General features: G+C 40.8%; 2 protein-coding genes and 1 pseudogene across 3 annotated transcripts; 1 reads left to right on the forward strand and 2 right to left on the reverse strand.

Moving 5' to 3' along the window:
- Nucleotides 1-328: 328 nt before the first annotated feature.
- LOC127779270 (amino acid transporter AVT1I-like) lies at nt 329-3,742 on the forward strand (annotated as a pseudogene).
- Nucleotides 3,743-5,441: 1,699 nt separating this feature from the next.
- On the reverse strand, nt 5,442-8,601 carry LOC127760494 (SNF1-related protein kinase regulatory subunit gamma-1-like). Of its 2 annotated transcripts, none has more exons than XM_052284762.1 (6): nt 8,404-8,601; nt 7,610-7,771; nt 7,087-7,529; nt 6,481-6,747; nt 6,155-6,327; nt 5,442-6,066 (listed from the first exon to the last, which is right to left on the reverse strand). In XM_052284762.1, exons 2-6 carry the CDS (start codon nt 7,767-7,769, stop codon nt 5,757-5,759), a joined length of 1,353 nt encoding a protein of 450 aa, XP_052140722.1. In that variant the 5' UTR covers nt 7,770-7,771; nt 8,404-8,601; the 3' UTR covers nt 5,442-5,756. The 2 variants fall into 2 exon arrangements, with proteins under 2 accessions (XP_052140722.1, XP_052140723.1); XM_052284763.1 differs by having other exon boundaries at nt 8,393-8,601.
- A 1,805-nt stretch (nt 8,602-10,406) lies between these two features.
- Nucleotides 10,407-12,786, reverse strand: LOC127760273 (WRKY transcription factor 72B-like). Its single transcript, XM_052284503.1, has 3 exons — nt 12,668-12,786; nt 11,599-11,982; nt 10,407-11,144 (listed from the first exon to the last, which is right to left on the reverse strand). The coding sequence occupies exons 1-3, from the start codon at nt 12,716-12,718 to the stop codon at nt 10,626-10,628; spliced, it is 954 nt and encodes a 317-aa protein (XP_052140463.1). The 5' UTR covers nt 12,719-12,786; the 3' UTR covers nt 10,407-10,625.
- Between the last annotated feature and the right edge of the window lie 2,026 nt (nt 12,787-14,812).

Genomic DNA, 14,812 nt, shown 5'->3' on the forward strand with positions numbered 1-14,812 from the left:
ATCAACGTGCGTCTACTTTAGTTATCTCATTATTTTTTTGTCACCTTTTGTATTAATTTACTAATAAATGTTTCTTGTTTGTTTGTAATTTTGTTAGCAAATTTTTAGGTGTAATGAGTAGTTGTCTAGTATCTCTCTTATTTCTATTTTGTTTCACTAAATGTAAGTTGCACTTTATTTTTAACTATAAGGTTATCATTAATAATGAATTCTGTGTTATGATACGTATGATAAGTTATACACGCTATTTCCATATGTGTATCATGTAAGTATTAAAAATCTGTCAGGTGATTTTGGTTTAACAGGTGCACACACAGACACGGGGATTATGGCGGCGGATAAGAGTCCTATCGATGAGGCTCTTCTCCATAGGCAAGAAGATCTACGAGATAAGGTGGATTACGACATGGAGCATCTCCTCCTCCCTGCCGGCAGCAACATGGAGCAGCATCTCCTCCTCCCTACCGGCGGTGGCTCATTTTGTATGACCGGCGCTTCCTTCGGGAGGAGCTGCCTAAACCTTAGCAACGTCATATCCGGCATCGGGATGCTCTCTGTGCCGTACGCGCTATCCCAGGGCGGGTGGCTCAGCCTAACACTCTTCGCCATGGTCGGCGCCATCTGCTTCTACACCGGCAACCTAATTGACCGGTGCATGCGCGTCGACCGCTGTGTACGGAGTTACCCAGACATCGGCTACCTCGCCTTCGGCAGCTACGGCCGGATGGCCATCGGCCTCATCATGTACGTCGAGCTCTACCTCGTCGCCATCAGCTTCCTCATCCTCAAGGGCGACAACCTCGACAAGCTCCTCCCTGGCATAGTGGTGGAGATCCTAGGGTACCAGGTTCACGGGAAGCAACTGTTCGTGCTCGCGGCGGCCGCCGTCATCCTCCCGACGACGTGGCTCAAGAACCTCAGCATGCTTGCGTATGTCTTGGCGATTGGGCTCGTTTCGTCGGTGGCGCTGACGGCATCGCTGGTCTGGGCCGGCGTGGCCGGCAAGGGCTTCCACATGGAGGGCAGCAGCCTCTTGAATCTGAGCGGGCTGCCCACCGCCCTTAGCCTCTACTTCGTCTGCTTCGCCGGACATGGCGTTTTTCCGACTGTGTACTCCTCAATGAACTCTAAGAAGGATTTTCCTAAGTACACTTTTTAAAATGTATTTATGTGTTTTACTTCATAGTGAATTTGCTAAAATTTATGATAACAATTAACAATGTAAATTTAGAATTATGGTTAATGAAAATTGAATAGTCAATGGTGGAATTAAATTAGCAACAGGTTCAGTAAGAATACAAACATATTGTTTTTTATTACATGTATGCATAGAAGATGCGCACACTCATAATTAGTTTTTAGAACTCGTACATCACTAATCATGCACACTATACTCGCACAGCTCTTAATTATCATCGGTGCTACATTCTCATCATACTCATCATTGCATGCTTCTCATATATTTTGTTGGCGTTGGCGCTCCATTCATACATTAGGTCTATATACATCATGTTCATAAAATTTAAGCTAATAAGTTTATTTTGACTCTATATACATCATGTTCATAAAATTTAAGCTAATAAGTTTATTTTGACCATCCAATTAAAAGTAAAAGTAAGAATTAGGATCAGAAGAAATCAACATTAAAATGATTTATTGAAATAAGTTGTACCATCCCTAAAAAAATGTTGTACTAGTTATCAATTTCGTAATGTTAATTTACACTGATAAGGAATGGTGAGTGCAATATAAAATTAATGGCAAGTGCAATATACACAATTTAGTATTGATATACTTTTTTTTATATAATGACATAAATTAAGGGTAATGTTGGGATAGCCTTTCGACCAGTTTAACGTGTGAAGTGACGTGGCAGTGTATTGTGCTACAGAACAGCCTATCACTCCAGTGGAATAAATAGGTTCCTCGAGGCGATTAGGGTCGTCTCTCAACTATATTTGGTTACCTCTCATCCACCCATGTAAAAGCAATGTAGCTTAAATATAAAGCTAATCATGAGCCGCCTAATATGATTTAATTTATATGTTAAACCTAAAGATAGAAGATGTGTCTAGCACTTAAAATGAAAAAATTATATTAGTCATTTGAATACAAAGTTTACGAAATTTGTTTTTAACTAATTTTATGTGTAGTCCAATACAATTTTAGATAAATTAAAAAGCAGCGTATCTAAATTTGGAAGATGTGTTGCATCATAAACTTTTCTATGCCAAGTTAAAATAGAGATCTATTGTATTGTATATATTCTTGTACTAAGTTTAGACTCAACCAATAAGCATGAGAATTGTTAGGGATAAGATGCAAAAGTGGTAGGACATTGACTATTACTCCATTAACTCATGGAAGTTTCTTGAACAATCTTCAACCTTTCACCATTCGTTTACTGATATTTATCAATGAATATTGACAGATATTGTATCAACCGTTGCATTCAATGGTCCTTATTTTCATATGATATAGCTCAATAATGTTGCATTTTAAGTTTTACCTTTCAATTAGAGAGATTTGGCAACCAATGATAATTGATTACGAATTATTAGTTCCAATTATCATAATTTGGTTTATGAAACCATGATGGTGATGATAATGGATCAGTACTCCAATAATGTTCTATTCCTCTCTAATTAATGTGCAGGTTTTACTGATCTCTTCGGTGCTGTGCAGTCTTAACTACGCAGTGACAACAATGTTGGGTTATCTGATCTATGGTGAAGTTGTGCAGGCGCAGGTGACACTGAACTTACCCACGGGGAAGCTGTACACTAGGATCGCCATCCTGACGACACTAATCACCTAGCGAAGTACGCGCTCATGATCCAGCCAGTCACAATAGCGATAGAGGAGAAGCTGTCAGCGACGACGGACGCTGAGATCAACAGGCTGACTAGGGTGCTCACCAGCACAGCCGTCGTTATCAGCATGGTGGTACTGGCATGCACGATGCCCTTCTTCGGCTACCTCATGTCATTCATCGGGTCCTCGCTGAACGTCACTGTTGCCGTGTTGTTCCTGTGCCTGAGCTACCTCAAGATCTACATGTCCCGAGGAGGAGTTGGCTGCTTCGAGATGGCGGCGATCATCGGGATACTGGTCATCGGAGTATGTGTCGCCGTTGTTGGCACCTACACCTCCCTTCAGCAGGTTATGGTGGTAGGTTTTGGTAGTAATTATATAGGTTTCAAATTCTTTTTTTATTTTTTTTCTGAAAAAAAACATACGTTATACACAGTGTTAAGAATCAACTGAGCGGCTTGTTTGTATCATAATTTGGCTTTTAGTTAGTCCATTTATGCAAGCCAAATTATTTAGAAAAGTGTTGAGTGGTTTGCTCGAGAGTCAGTTAAATAAATATATATGTGCAGAGAAGTATCGGTTATTTGCAAGTTACTAGCAAAGAACTATAGCATGCAGTTCGGTAGATTTCTGTATCTGATCAGATTTTGGGCAAAGTGATGTAAAAGGTGCAGATGGTACAGCTGATGAGATTATCGTGTTCTTTGATGGTTTTGGATGGACAACATCAAGGAGGCACAGTGAATAGCTTGACAACATGAAGACATATCACAACATGAAGACATGATATGGATTCTTGTATTTTTCATTGCAGTCAAAGCCTTCTGGTGTTAATCTAGAAAAAAGCATAAGCAGGAGCCAGGTCTGTGCTGGTGTTAAGGGAGGTGACCGAGATGAATTTGGATTGTATCTCGTCTATATATACTGATTGGTCACGTGAAGTGAGATTTGGCGTTGGTTTGCATGCGCTGAGGACGATTAGCGCATGCAGTGGCCAGCCAGAGGATTGAGATATATTTTTATCACTTTGTTTCCTTCTAAGATCAGAGAATAGCATTATACGCATACATATCCATGGTACTATTTTATGTGCCATATCCTGCTATGGATATTAAGCACTATTATTAGTACAATATATGGGCTGTTGCACTTGCCCTTTGGCTCTGTTTGTGCATGTCCTGTTTTTTATTCCTCTATGATACAATAGATTATCTTTTTATTGGGTGTTTTATTTTTTAAGTGGTTTATTTATACTTCATGAAGGGTTAAATTGAACCATATTATCTAAAAAATCCTCACTAGAGCATTAATCATTGGAATAATCAAATAAATTACTTGAGCCACAATTGATGGATAAAATATTCTTAACCACTACTTCTTGCTATTGCCCAAAATTTGATATTGGCAAAGAACAAAACAGATCCTACATCTGTGAACTGAGCAACCGGGGGTGGCATCACTAGCACGTTGCGCACGTACTTACTTACACTTGCACAGTTTTATCTTCCACAACAAGAGTGAATAGCCAATGCGGTCTCTTAATTTTTTTTTATCGTTAGTTTAATCCCTGATTTTATATTGTCCAAACTCCAAATAAACCTCTAAATTTATCATGTGACTTGATATAGTCTCTAATCCACCGAAACCGTTATACAGACATGCCACATCATCCTAGCATACATAGTTAAAATCAAAATGTTCATTCTACCTTGTATATACCATAGAAAATAAGAAAGAAGAAAGGAAACGACGAAACATAATGATTATCATATCTTTGTGTCTTTATTTACTACATTTTTATTTGCCCTTTTTCTCTCCTTTTCTCTTTATTTCTCTTTTTCTTAAAAAAAATGGCATAGGTGAGGATAAAATCAAAGTTGGATGGAAGTAAGTCAATGGATCTCAATCCGAGGAAGGCACATAATCTCATTGTGTTATAACGTCACACAAATATAACTTTGGATAAAAGCATATCTAACACCCTAACCTAAACGCTTCAACTTACTACATAATATTGTTCATATAACTTCTGAGGTTGTTTTGGACATGCTGATTTCCGTATACAGATACTAAATAAGGTTTTGGTTAACAAAGATGACAAATTTTCACTTCATTAATCCTTGATCCTCGATTATTGTGATTGTATCGATCCTCAGTTATTGGTGTAAAAAAGAGTGCATGGGAGAATTTGACATATATCTTGAATATATCTACTCCTCACTCCGAAGATAACTTCATTTCTAACATGAACAGTTTATTCTAAAATAAGTTCATTTCTAGCCTATTATAAATTGTATTTCTTTTATACCTTTTATTCTAAAACACTCGTAATACTATTTCTTTATGAAAAATAAGTTCACTTTTATCCTGTTATAAGTTTTATTCCTTAATACCTTTATCTATCTACCTACTCATCAATACCATTTTAAGGATTATTCCTTCAATGTCCTCTATCTATCCATTCATCAGAATGGAATGCTATTTTTTTTCTTTTGATAAGGAGACTTTGGTCTTTTCTCTCAACCTTAGTTTGAAGTTTGAACACCAAAGACTAAAAATAGAGTTATTTTTGAATAGCGGGAGTGTCGCGTCACTAAAATCATCTATTGTACATGTAAAATTAGATAAAACCGAATAAAATAATTAGATAAAAAGCACTTTAGCGGTTATACAAACAGTATTATGAAGTTGATAGAGTTGGTTATCCGACTTCAAAGTATGAGGTGTTCGATGGACTTTTACTGAGGGTATATTGACTTCTCCCTATATAGTAATTTAGTAACACCAAGCAAACTACATTAAGAGACCATGGAGCAACAGCATCAGTCTTGTTCTACACACTTTCACTGCAGCAACAGCACAAATTAAACCTGAATACATCAGAATTGCTACTGCTCCCTAATTCAGTCTGTTATTTTGGTGTTCGCGTTACAGAAAAAGGCTCAACTTGTGTCCACAGAACCTGCACCTTTCTCCTCAAGCTTATCCATGGCTGATGCCAAGTAGTTGTCACAGTAACCAGGAGGCTCATAGATAAAGCAAGAAATCACGTCTCGCAGTGTCACGACACCAACAACCTCGAAGTCACCGTCCACGACGTATATCCGGTGGGTTATTCTTGATGCAATGCTGTCAATCACGCTGCCAAGAGAAGCGTCAGGAGAACAGGTGAGAGGTGGCTTCACCAGGCCGTTCCCTGAATCAGGAACGGTGGAGCCTATGGTCTTCATGAACTCCATGACAGTAAGTTGCCTGTATGGAAGATTTATCATTAGGAACATGGAAATGCAAAATTTAAAAAATGACTCACGCGGTAACAAATAGTCAGATGGTTTGATACCTGAAATTCGAAAACAAGTCAGGCCTAAGTAACAAAAAGCGAATATCCCTTATGCTCACACTGCCAACAAGTTTTCTGTTGGGACCTTCTACTACAGGCACACCACCAATTTTGTTGTCCTTCATGCACTTAAAAGCTTCCAAGATTAGATCACCACTGTTAACAGTGATAACCTGAAGAAAGCACAAAATTGTTCAATTACCAATCTATTGCAAAGTGAAGTGAAAAAAAAAGTACATTTCAGCTTGAGATATAACTTTTATCTTGATAATGTAGGGGACATGATTTATCATTAGTAAAGAATTGGATTAGGGAGACGCAATAACCTCATCAAGTGACATAAACGGAAGTCCCAAGTCCGAGAGAGGGAGTGCTGAAATATAATCAAACCAATCCCTTCCTTTGCACTGCTGAAGTCCTTTAACAACACCAGTCTGAGTAATGAAGTTCTTAATGATTGGCTTATCAGGCTCAATCACTGGGACATTCCTTAACCTGTACTTCGATAGCAACAATAGTACAGTAAGCATGGAAGTGTCCAGTGTAATGGGGACAAAAGGAGACCAGCGGTAGGATTCTATAATTGATCGAACCTACAATAATGAGAAAAAATGAAGGTTAGCAGGATTTACATCAGAAGATCATCATGCAATATTCAACTGAGGCGAAGAGGACAGATATCCAAACTATTATTAGCAACAATAAGTTGCAGCTAAGAAATCACAGGAAGTGTTTAATCATGCCAAGTTGCGGCATATATTGTAATTAGGATAGCCAAACTTCGGTGTAGCCACACAGAACAGTGGTTCAGGGTAGAAAATATAACAAATAATTTGAGACTGACTGGACTCTATAAATGATCAACATTTAACAAAAAGGAAAAAAAAACTGCCAAATATGCATAATAATTCATGATAGAGTAAAATGCATACTGTGGTTGATTTGAAAGGTTCTTGCTGAAGCAGAACTTTGTAGAAATCTTCTCCTAATTGATCAGCAGCAGTTAGTCCATCCTTTGCCACACCCTTTTCTGCTGTTAACCCACCAGCAACAGCAGCCCCTACTGCAGCGGCAGTCAAGCCAGCAACAGCTGCAGGACCAGTTGCACCCAATGCTGCCACTCCCACTGCACCGACAGCACCCATTCCAACTCCTGCCGCGGTTGCTGACCCAGCTGATAGAGCAACGGCGGCAATCTCAGCATTTTCTAGAACCCAGAGGATGATAGCCGAGTAATCAATGATGCCAAGGTACCTCCCTTTGCAATCAGCCGGAGCTCCACATTCCGGATTTAGCACTGGCGCTGCCCTAATGTTGTGTTCGGAGAGAATTCTCACAGCGTCAAGAACTGAAGTGTCTCCTGGAATTTCAATCACTGCAATGCAATATGAGGGATCATCAAACACATGGCGTGGACAACTAGTTAGTTAATTTTGTCTTGCAGAACGTGTGTACCTCGGCCATTAGGAACATCAGGAAAAGACGAGACAGGAATCTGAGCAAAGGCAGCAGTGAGCGATTCTTGCAAAGAGAGGGGCAGCTTCTTCTTGGACTGTATAGTGTCAAAATAGGCATCACAGCTTGGGAATTTCACGGTTTCATCAGGTCGATCCATTTCTACACAAAAAAAAAACAAAACTCACTCAAACATTAATCCCAGTAGATGGCAGCAATCTGGACCACGCATCTAATCTAATCATGGCACAGTAGATACTCATAACTAACCCAATCACGACAAGCCACTTTGGCATATACTACATCCGTCTCAAAATAAGTGCAGCCGTGGATATCCGTGTCCAACGTTTGACCGTCCGTCTTATTTGAAAAATTAATGAAAAAATTAAAAAAAATTAGTCACTCATAAAGTATTATTCATGTTTTATCATCTAATTGCAATAAAAATACTAATCATAAAAAAATTTCAAATAAGACGAACGGTCAAACGTTGAACGTGAAAAGTGCAAAACTGCACTTATTTTGGGACGGAGGGAGTATTAGCAAGTTCATCAATTCAACGGAGGTACACTATTAATCTAGTCCTATCAACTAATCAGGGGCTAACACTCCCAATCCAATCCTAACAAACTGCTACTCTTACTCTGGTTAGGTCCAATTCAAGAAAATTGCTTCCGGATCTGGAAGAGAAGCTAAGGCTAACGAAATCCGAGAAGAAAAAAAAAAAGAAGGGTCGGGGTAGTGGGTAAAGAGAGAGATGAGGAAGAGGAAGAGCGTGAGTACGGATGCTTCACCGGGCGAAGCGGCGGAAGCAGCTGGGACTTCCGCCGGCGTCGGTTGCTCGCGGGAGGGGAAGGGGATCGATCGGGGCGCTGCTCCGCTCGGCGGCGGCGGCGGCGGCGGCGCGAACCGCGGCGCTTGCTGGAAACCGCGGGCGGCGGCGGCAATCCAGGAGGAGGAGGGGGTGGAGGAAGATGGATTCGATTGCTAGCTACTCCTACTTCGGTGCCTCGCGGCCATGGGGGCACGGTGCCACGTGTGCGCTTGGGTGGGGCCACGTCGCGCGAGAGGTGGCGTTTTTGTTATTATTATTTTATTTTATTTTATTCTTTTTACTGGGCCGCCTACATAATTAGGCCCACGGTTGAAATAGCCCGCCACATATACTACTATAAAAGTAGAGACACAGGTGGGGCAAGCAAAGGAGATTATTAAATTTGCTCGGTTATCTTTTTTTTCGTCTTATTGTTGAGAGGTACATCGCCTACGACTGAAAGAATAATTAGCCGTAAATACGAGCACCCGTATCAAATCTAGAATTTGAACTTGTATGGGCTGTTCCACTACAAGGAACCTAACCAGTTGACGCTTACTTTTAAAATTGGGTTAATTGGATCCATGCCACTGCAAATGTGGCAAATCAGAAAAATGTCACTACTATTCATAAAATCGGGTAGGTGCCACTGTAATTTTTTAAAACTAGAATCATGCCACACCATCACGATTTCCGTTCTCTCAGTCACATTCCGCTGTCTTCGTGTTCATCTTATCGTCGGCTTCATCTGGATGGACAAAACGGCACCGGAGGAGGAGGGCATGGCAGTAGATGGGGAACGACGGCGGATGGGGAAGGGCTTCACCGGCGTGCCCGTGCCCATACGTTGTGCCTCTGCTACAGTCTTCAACCTCCTGACAAAGTTCCGTGCGGCCGTGCCCATACACTGCGCCTCCGCCTCCCGTTCAAATACGACCTCCAAGTTGCTCTTCTTCCCAAATTGATTGCAGAAACAAAATCCCCTTGATCTCCTATCGATTTCCCCTTAACTAACTTTGGAATATCCTCAAGATTTGGCGTCGTCTAAATTCTGGTGAACTCGGGAGAAACCCTAATCTTTCCGAAGCCAAATTGCGCCATATCTGCATCAATTTCCTTCTCATCTACATATACAAAGGATGCACATGGTCTCCTCTTTCTTTCCCAACCTTAGCCCGAGCTCGCCATGCCCTGGCTGCCTCTCCCCACGAGTTCTTTCTCTCAATGCCGCCACCACGCGTTTCAGCCGCCTTGCGCCGTCGCCCTGATCGTCTCCTATCAGTGCAACCACCTCCACCGGGACCACAGCGAAGAGAGGAAGCCCGGCCACCATCTCCCTGAAGTCGAAACCCCCTAGAACATCGTCGTCATCGTGGACCAGAGTGTTGCGGCGGCCCATCGTCTCCAGTCGAGGCGCACCGCGTTTCTGTTGCCGTTGGAGGTCGACATCGCCTTCGTCGGATTTGCAAGGAGGAGAAGCTCTTCGTTGCCTTTCATGGAGCTTAGCGCCAATGAGGACGGCGTGCCGGTTCCCCCGCTCGAAGCCCTTCCCCATCCGACACAGTGCCCTCCTCCTCCGGCGCCGAGACGAAGACGACGAGAAGATGGAGATGGAGACGGCGGAAAATGTGACGGAGATGATGGAAATCGTGATGGAGTGGTATGGTTCTAATTTTAGAAGATTGCAGTGGCATCTACCCGATTTAATGAATAGTAGTGGCATTTTTCTGATTTGCCACATTTGCAGTGGCATGAATCCAATTAACCCTTTAAAATTTAGTTCAAATTCTCTTTTAAAATTTATACTAACATATGAGAAATGAACTGGTAAACGGGTTTTTATGCGGGTATTGGAATAGTCCACTTACATCACTATATAAAAGTAGGTCTAGTGCTTTGCGTAAAATGCATCAGTGCTTCACAAGGGCAATTTTAACAAAACGAATTTAACCAATTCAACATAATTTGTTTAACCTAGTTACAAATAACAAATTGAATTTACATGAGAAACTGAGCCAATCTGCTCACCCGGATTTGAGTCTCAAACTTAAAAAAACAAACAAACAAATGAAAAGTCGTTATTCTTGTATGTCATGTCAGCAATTGGACCAAAACTAATTAAAAACATTTTTTTTTACGACCTGTGCATATTAGTACATCATTTGTATATTTATGGATGCTAGTAGAGGGTGTTGTCACTTGTCAGCATGGAGGAGCCAGATTGAAGAGCTCTCCGGCAACCCTCCCGCCGGCGCCGCTCTGCTCACGGTCACGGACGTAGCTCGCGACGGCGGCCGCCACCGTCGCCTGGAACTTGGGGTCCCAGATCGCCTTCGCCACGACATCTGCCTCTACAGGATAGTTTCTCTGGTTCCACCACGACGACGACGACTGCGCCGCTGGCATGGCGATGCTCCTCGACATCGCGCGCTGGAGCTCCGACAACGTCGACGAGGAGGAGGAGGAGGAGGCGAGCATGGCCGCCGCCGCCGCCGATGAGGAGGACGACGACGGAGGGAGCGCGGCGGCGTAGGGCGTGATGGGGTGGTTGTGGACGCCGTCGTAGGTGGTGACGAGGACGGAGGTGTCGTGGTTGCAGCGCTGCACCTGCTTCTTCACGGGGCAGCCCGGCGCGCCGGTGCACCGGTAGTAGCCGCGCGGCCACGGGTTGCCCTTCGCCGTCTTCTGCCCGTACTTGCGCCACTGGCTACCGTCCTTCACCTGTAAGATAAAATTAAAAAAAAAAATCAGCTCAGCAATCCCATTGTATTTGCATATATTTTTTTACATAAGACTAAAATATTATGTCTCAAGTTAATGGTGTCATATGTATTTTTTTTTAAAAAAATAGAGGGAATATACAATAATGAAGTGTTGACATGTCTCAACTTATACAATACTTCATTCATTTTATATTATAAGTCGTTTGTTTTTTTCCTAGTCAAAGTTCTTTTTAGTTTGATTAAGTTTATAGAAAAATATACTAATATTTTCAATACAAAATAAGCATATTATCAAAATATATGCAACGCCAAATTTAATGAAACTAATTTGGTGTTGTAAATTTTATTAACTTTCTCTGTAAATTTAATTTCTTCAAAAAAAACGTTGGCCAAGAAAACTTATAATATGAAATATATAAATTTGTCACTATATGCGTGTAATACGTGCGTACCGTGGGTGCGCTGCATCGTGTTCTGAGTACGACCCGGCCAGGCCGATTCACCGTCGACGCAGCGGTGATCATGCAAGACCGGTCGTCGTCGTCGTGGTCCGCCGGCACGGCGGCGGCGGCGGCGGCGCCCCCGTATTCGCCGCAGATGCTGCTGCTACTGCTGCTGTTGGTGGTGGCCCTCTGCCTCTTGGGATGCACCATTGGCTCGCCGGCGGCGGGGTCGCAGCGCAGCGCGAGGTCGAGGTAGCCGTCGCCGCCGCCGCCGTTGCCGGCGTCCGCTTCGTCTTTCTTGCTGGCGTGGCACGCGTCAGGAGACGATCCGAGGCTAAGCCCAAGTGACAGGAATAATCCAGCCTCGTCGTCGTTCGCGTGATGCCGATGAACCTACAGCAAAATCAGCAATCGATTAACCTCCAGAGATGTTTAAAGCTACTAAACAGCATGTAACTGTAATAGGTTGACATAATTATCATCATATCATGCATGCATATGGGCGTTCTCTCGGTCTTAAATCCACCAAATCAATGTAAGTATGTAACTGATGCTTTTCAGAATAGTTTGTTCATTAGTTTCTGGTATATATTGATTACAGAGATCTTTGTCAAGGTAACATTCAAATATTCATGCATGCTACCAATTAAATGTAAAATACACATGTAAGAGCATAAACAAAATTTCACAAAAAGATGTTCTTCTAATAATTATTGGTCAAATTAATCTGAAACTATATGCATCGAGGGGGCATATCCTGTGAAAATATGGCGAACAGTAATAGCTCATTATCTTTTATCCTTCAAAACTCGTTGTTGGAGTTTGATCTTCAGACAATACATAGACAGTAAAAGTGTACGATATATGCCTTTCCGGCAACATGTTGAAAATGGAATTTGCACAAGAAGTGCAGAGGTGTGTCACAGAGTCACTGGACATGTTAATCTCCCTAGTAGCAACCGATTTGCAGTAAAACATGTAGTCCCAACAAAAGAATTATATCATCTTAATTTCTGAAGCTCTGAAGCATAGAAAAAATCAACTCTGAATCAATGAAATAATTACTGCATATATATACCTTCTCTGAAGCTTTCTGCACCTCATCCCTGAAAAGTGTAAAAGTGTTCATCTCGATCAATCTCTGAATTCAGACAGAATCCAAAACCCTTTCTTTCCCCACTCCCTAGTTTTTGCTCCTTTCTGCAATAAGCCAATAACTAAGCATATCCCTGCAGCGAGTTCTATCTGAATATATAGAGGGAGCAGCACCTGAAAATGTCAAAAGCTGACCAAAATATCCAACGAACTGCCGAATTCAATCTCTGACAGAGCCGCCAAGATGCCGAGGGCAAGCAACACATGCGTCAAAAACGAGAATAAACTCGGTTGAATTTCGTTTAGAATTCGAGACGTGACCGCTTTGGTCATTTCAATTTGACGGTTTCTCGCTTTGCCGCACATCCACTCCCACGCCGGAAAGATGTAAATTCGATCTAATCCTCGTGAATTCCATGTGCACGTGCGTGTCCGGCCGTGGTCTCGTCAAAATTCGGTCAGAATTCTGAACTAAATTAAACTGGTTGGTCGGGTGTTTTTTCTTAGCCACAAGCTAGGAGGATTATCCCTCGTGATGGCTACTTGTTAACGATAAATCCCGTGTGATTATTTTGTAGTTTTATCTTTTATATGCTGGTTTAGTTAGAAAAGGAGACAAATTTGAGACATTTCGAAGAAGAGTCTTCGCCGTACCGTGTTCAAAGGGAGGAAGTAGGTTTGAGAATAATTCTCGGATTGTTGCGACATCAGTCAGCTGCACGCGTAATTAAGGGCTTTTGTTTAGAGGCTTTCACGTTATCAACTCATCATCGTCTGACATAAAGACGGCACAGAAAACTCTTCGGAAGGCACGAGACAGACGGAACAGCATAGAAAGAGTTTTCTACTAGTAGGATTAATTAATTCAGATTGACTAGGCCCATATACAAATACAAAGGATTATTAGTTCGACAAGACTATTGAGTCTTGTTTTTTTCGCACCATGGTTATCTCCATTGAGAGAAGACACTGGTTGTTTTTTTTTTCTTTTTCTATATATCCTCTATATCATGAGAAGCATGTCGTGGTGCTAATAAAGATAATATATACTCTTTACATTTACATTTCATATTATAAGTCGTTTTGATTTTTTAAGTCAATATTGTTTAAGTTTGACTAAATTTATAAAAAAAATAGTAACATCTAAAATATCAAATTAGTTTTATTGAATATATTTTGATAATATGTTTATTTTGTGTTAAAAATATTACTATATTTTTTTCTATAAACTTGATCAAACTTAAAGCGTTTTTTCTTTTTGCGGGGAAACTTAAAAGAAGTTTGACTAAAAAAAATCAAAACAATTTATAATATAAAATGGAGGGAATATCTATCTATCTATCTATCTATCTATCTATCTATCAATTTAGCAATCTTCTATACTAACTGGGTACTTTGATGGACCTCCTATGTTAAAGAAAAATATAGATGTTGATTAGATCGAGTGCACAATTATGTTGTACCGCAGATTGTATTTAGAATGTGTCAATTTAAACATAAAACTAGAAATATTGTGGACTCTTCAAATTTACTTAACATATTAGATAAAACAAGACTTTCTATCTATTGCAAAATAATAATTATTAATTATGTAATTATTATAACATATAAAAGACTAATTATATATCATATAAAGTCTAAACGTAGTACAACTTTATTTAATAAGAGCGGATTGTATTTTTGGGCTCCATTTTATAAATTTTACTTTGGACCACCATTTAGCTAATATTTTCAATTGAATAAATTGTGCTTTGAGTTATTTTTTATTATCAAAGTATCACTTTTAGATCACCCTTTATCTTATCCTTTTACTTTGGACTAAATAATTGTCTTTGTTGCAATTTAAACCACCCCCAAACCTTCTTTTTTTTTTCAAGTATACCACTGCAGGGGAAGTCCCTACAGCATCACCCCAAACCATTTTCTTCAGTACATAAAAAACCTTGAGCACATTGACTACAACTCACCGATAAACTCCCTCATCCATACGCAAGATATATCTTTGTTGGAGGAGCGGTTAGTCATAGCTGGAGAAAATACTTGGGGTTGATCCAAAGTGCAAAAAAAAAAAAAGAGTAAAGTTAACTAGTCCAAAGTGAAAAAGAAAAATATAGTCAAAAGGTGGTCT

This window comes from Oryza glaberrima, chromosome 1 (assembly GCF_000147395.1).
Source record: "Oryza glaberrima chromosome 1, OglaRS2, whole genome shotgun sequence".
Taxonomy (NCBI): domain Eukaryota; kingdom Viridiplantae; phylum Streptophyta; class Magnoliopsida; order Poales; family Poaceae; genus Oryza; species Oryza glaberrima.

Excerpts from the sequence above, each read along its gene's own strand:
- LOC127760273 (XM_052284503.1), bottom strand. The coding sequence starts at position 12,718 with ATGAACACTTTTACACTTTTCAGGGATGAGGTGCAGAAAGCTTCAGAG. Across the intron at positions 11,983-12,667 it reads TGCAGAAAGCTTCAGAGAAG|GTTCATCGGCATCACGCGAA; the intron begins GTATATATATGC and ends ATTTTGCTGTAG. Across the intron at positions 11,145-11,598 it reads CACGATGCAGCGCACCCACG|GTGAAGGACGGTAGCCAGTG; the intron begins GTACGCACGTAT and ends TTTATCTTACAG.
- LOC127760494 (XM_052284762.1), bottom strand. The coding sequence starts at position 7,769 with ATGGATCGACCTGATGAAACCGTGAAATTCCCAAGCTGTGATGCCTAT. Across the intron at positions 7,530-7,609 it reads TGATGTTCCTAATGGCCGAG|TGATTGAAATTCCAGGAGAC; the intron begins GTACACACGTTC and ends ATTGCATTGCAG. Across the intron at positions 6,748-7,086 it reads AACCTTTCAAATCAACCACA|GTTCGATCAATTATAGAATC; the intron begins GTATGCATTTTA and ends TCATTATTGTAG.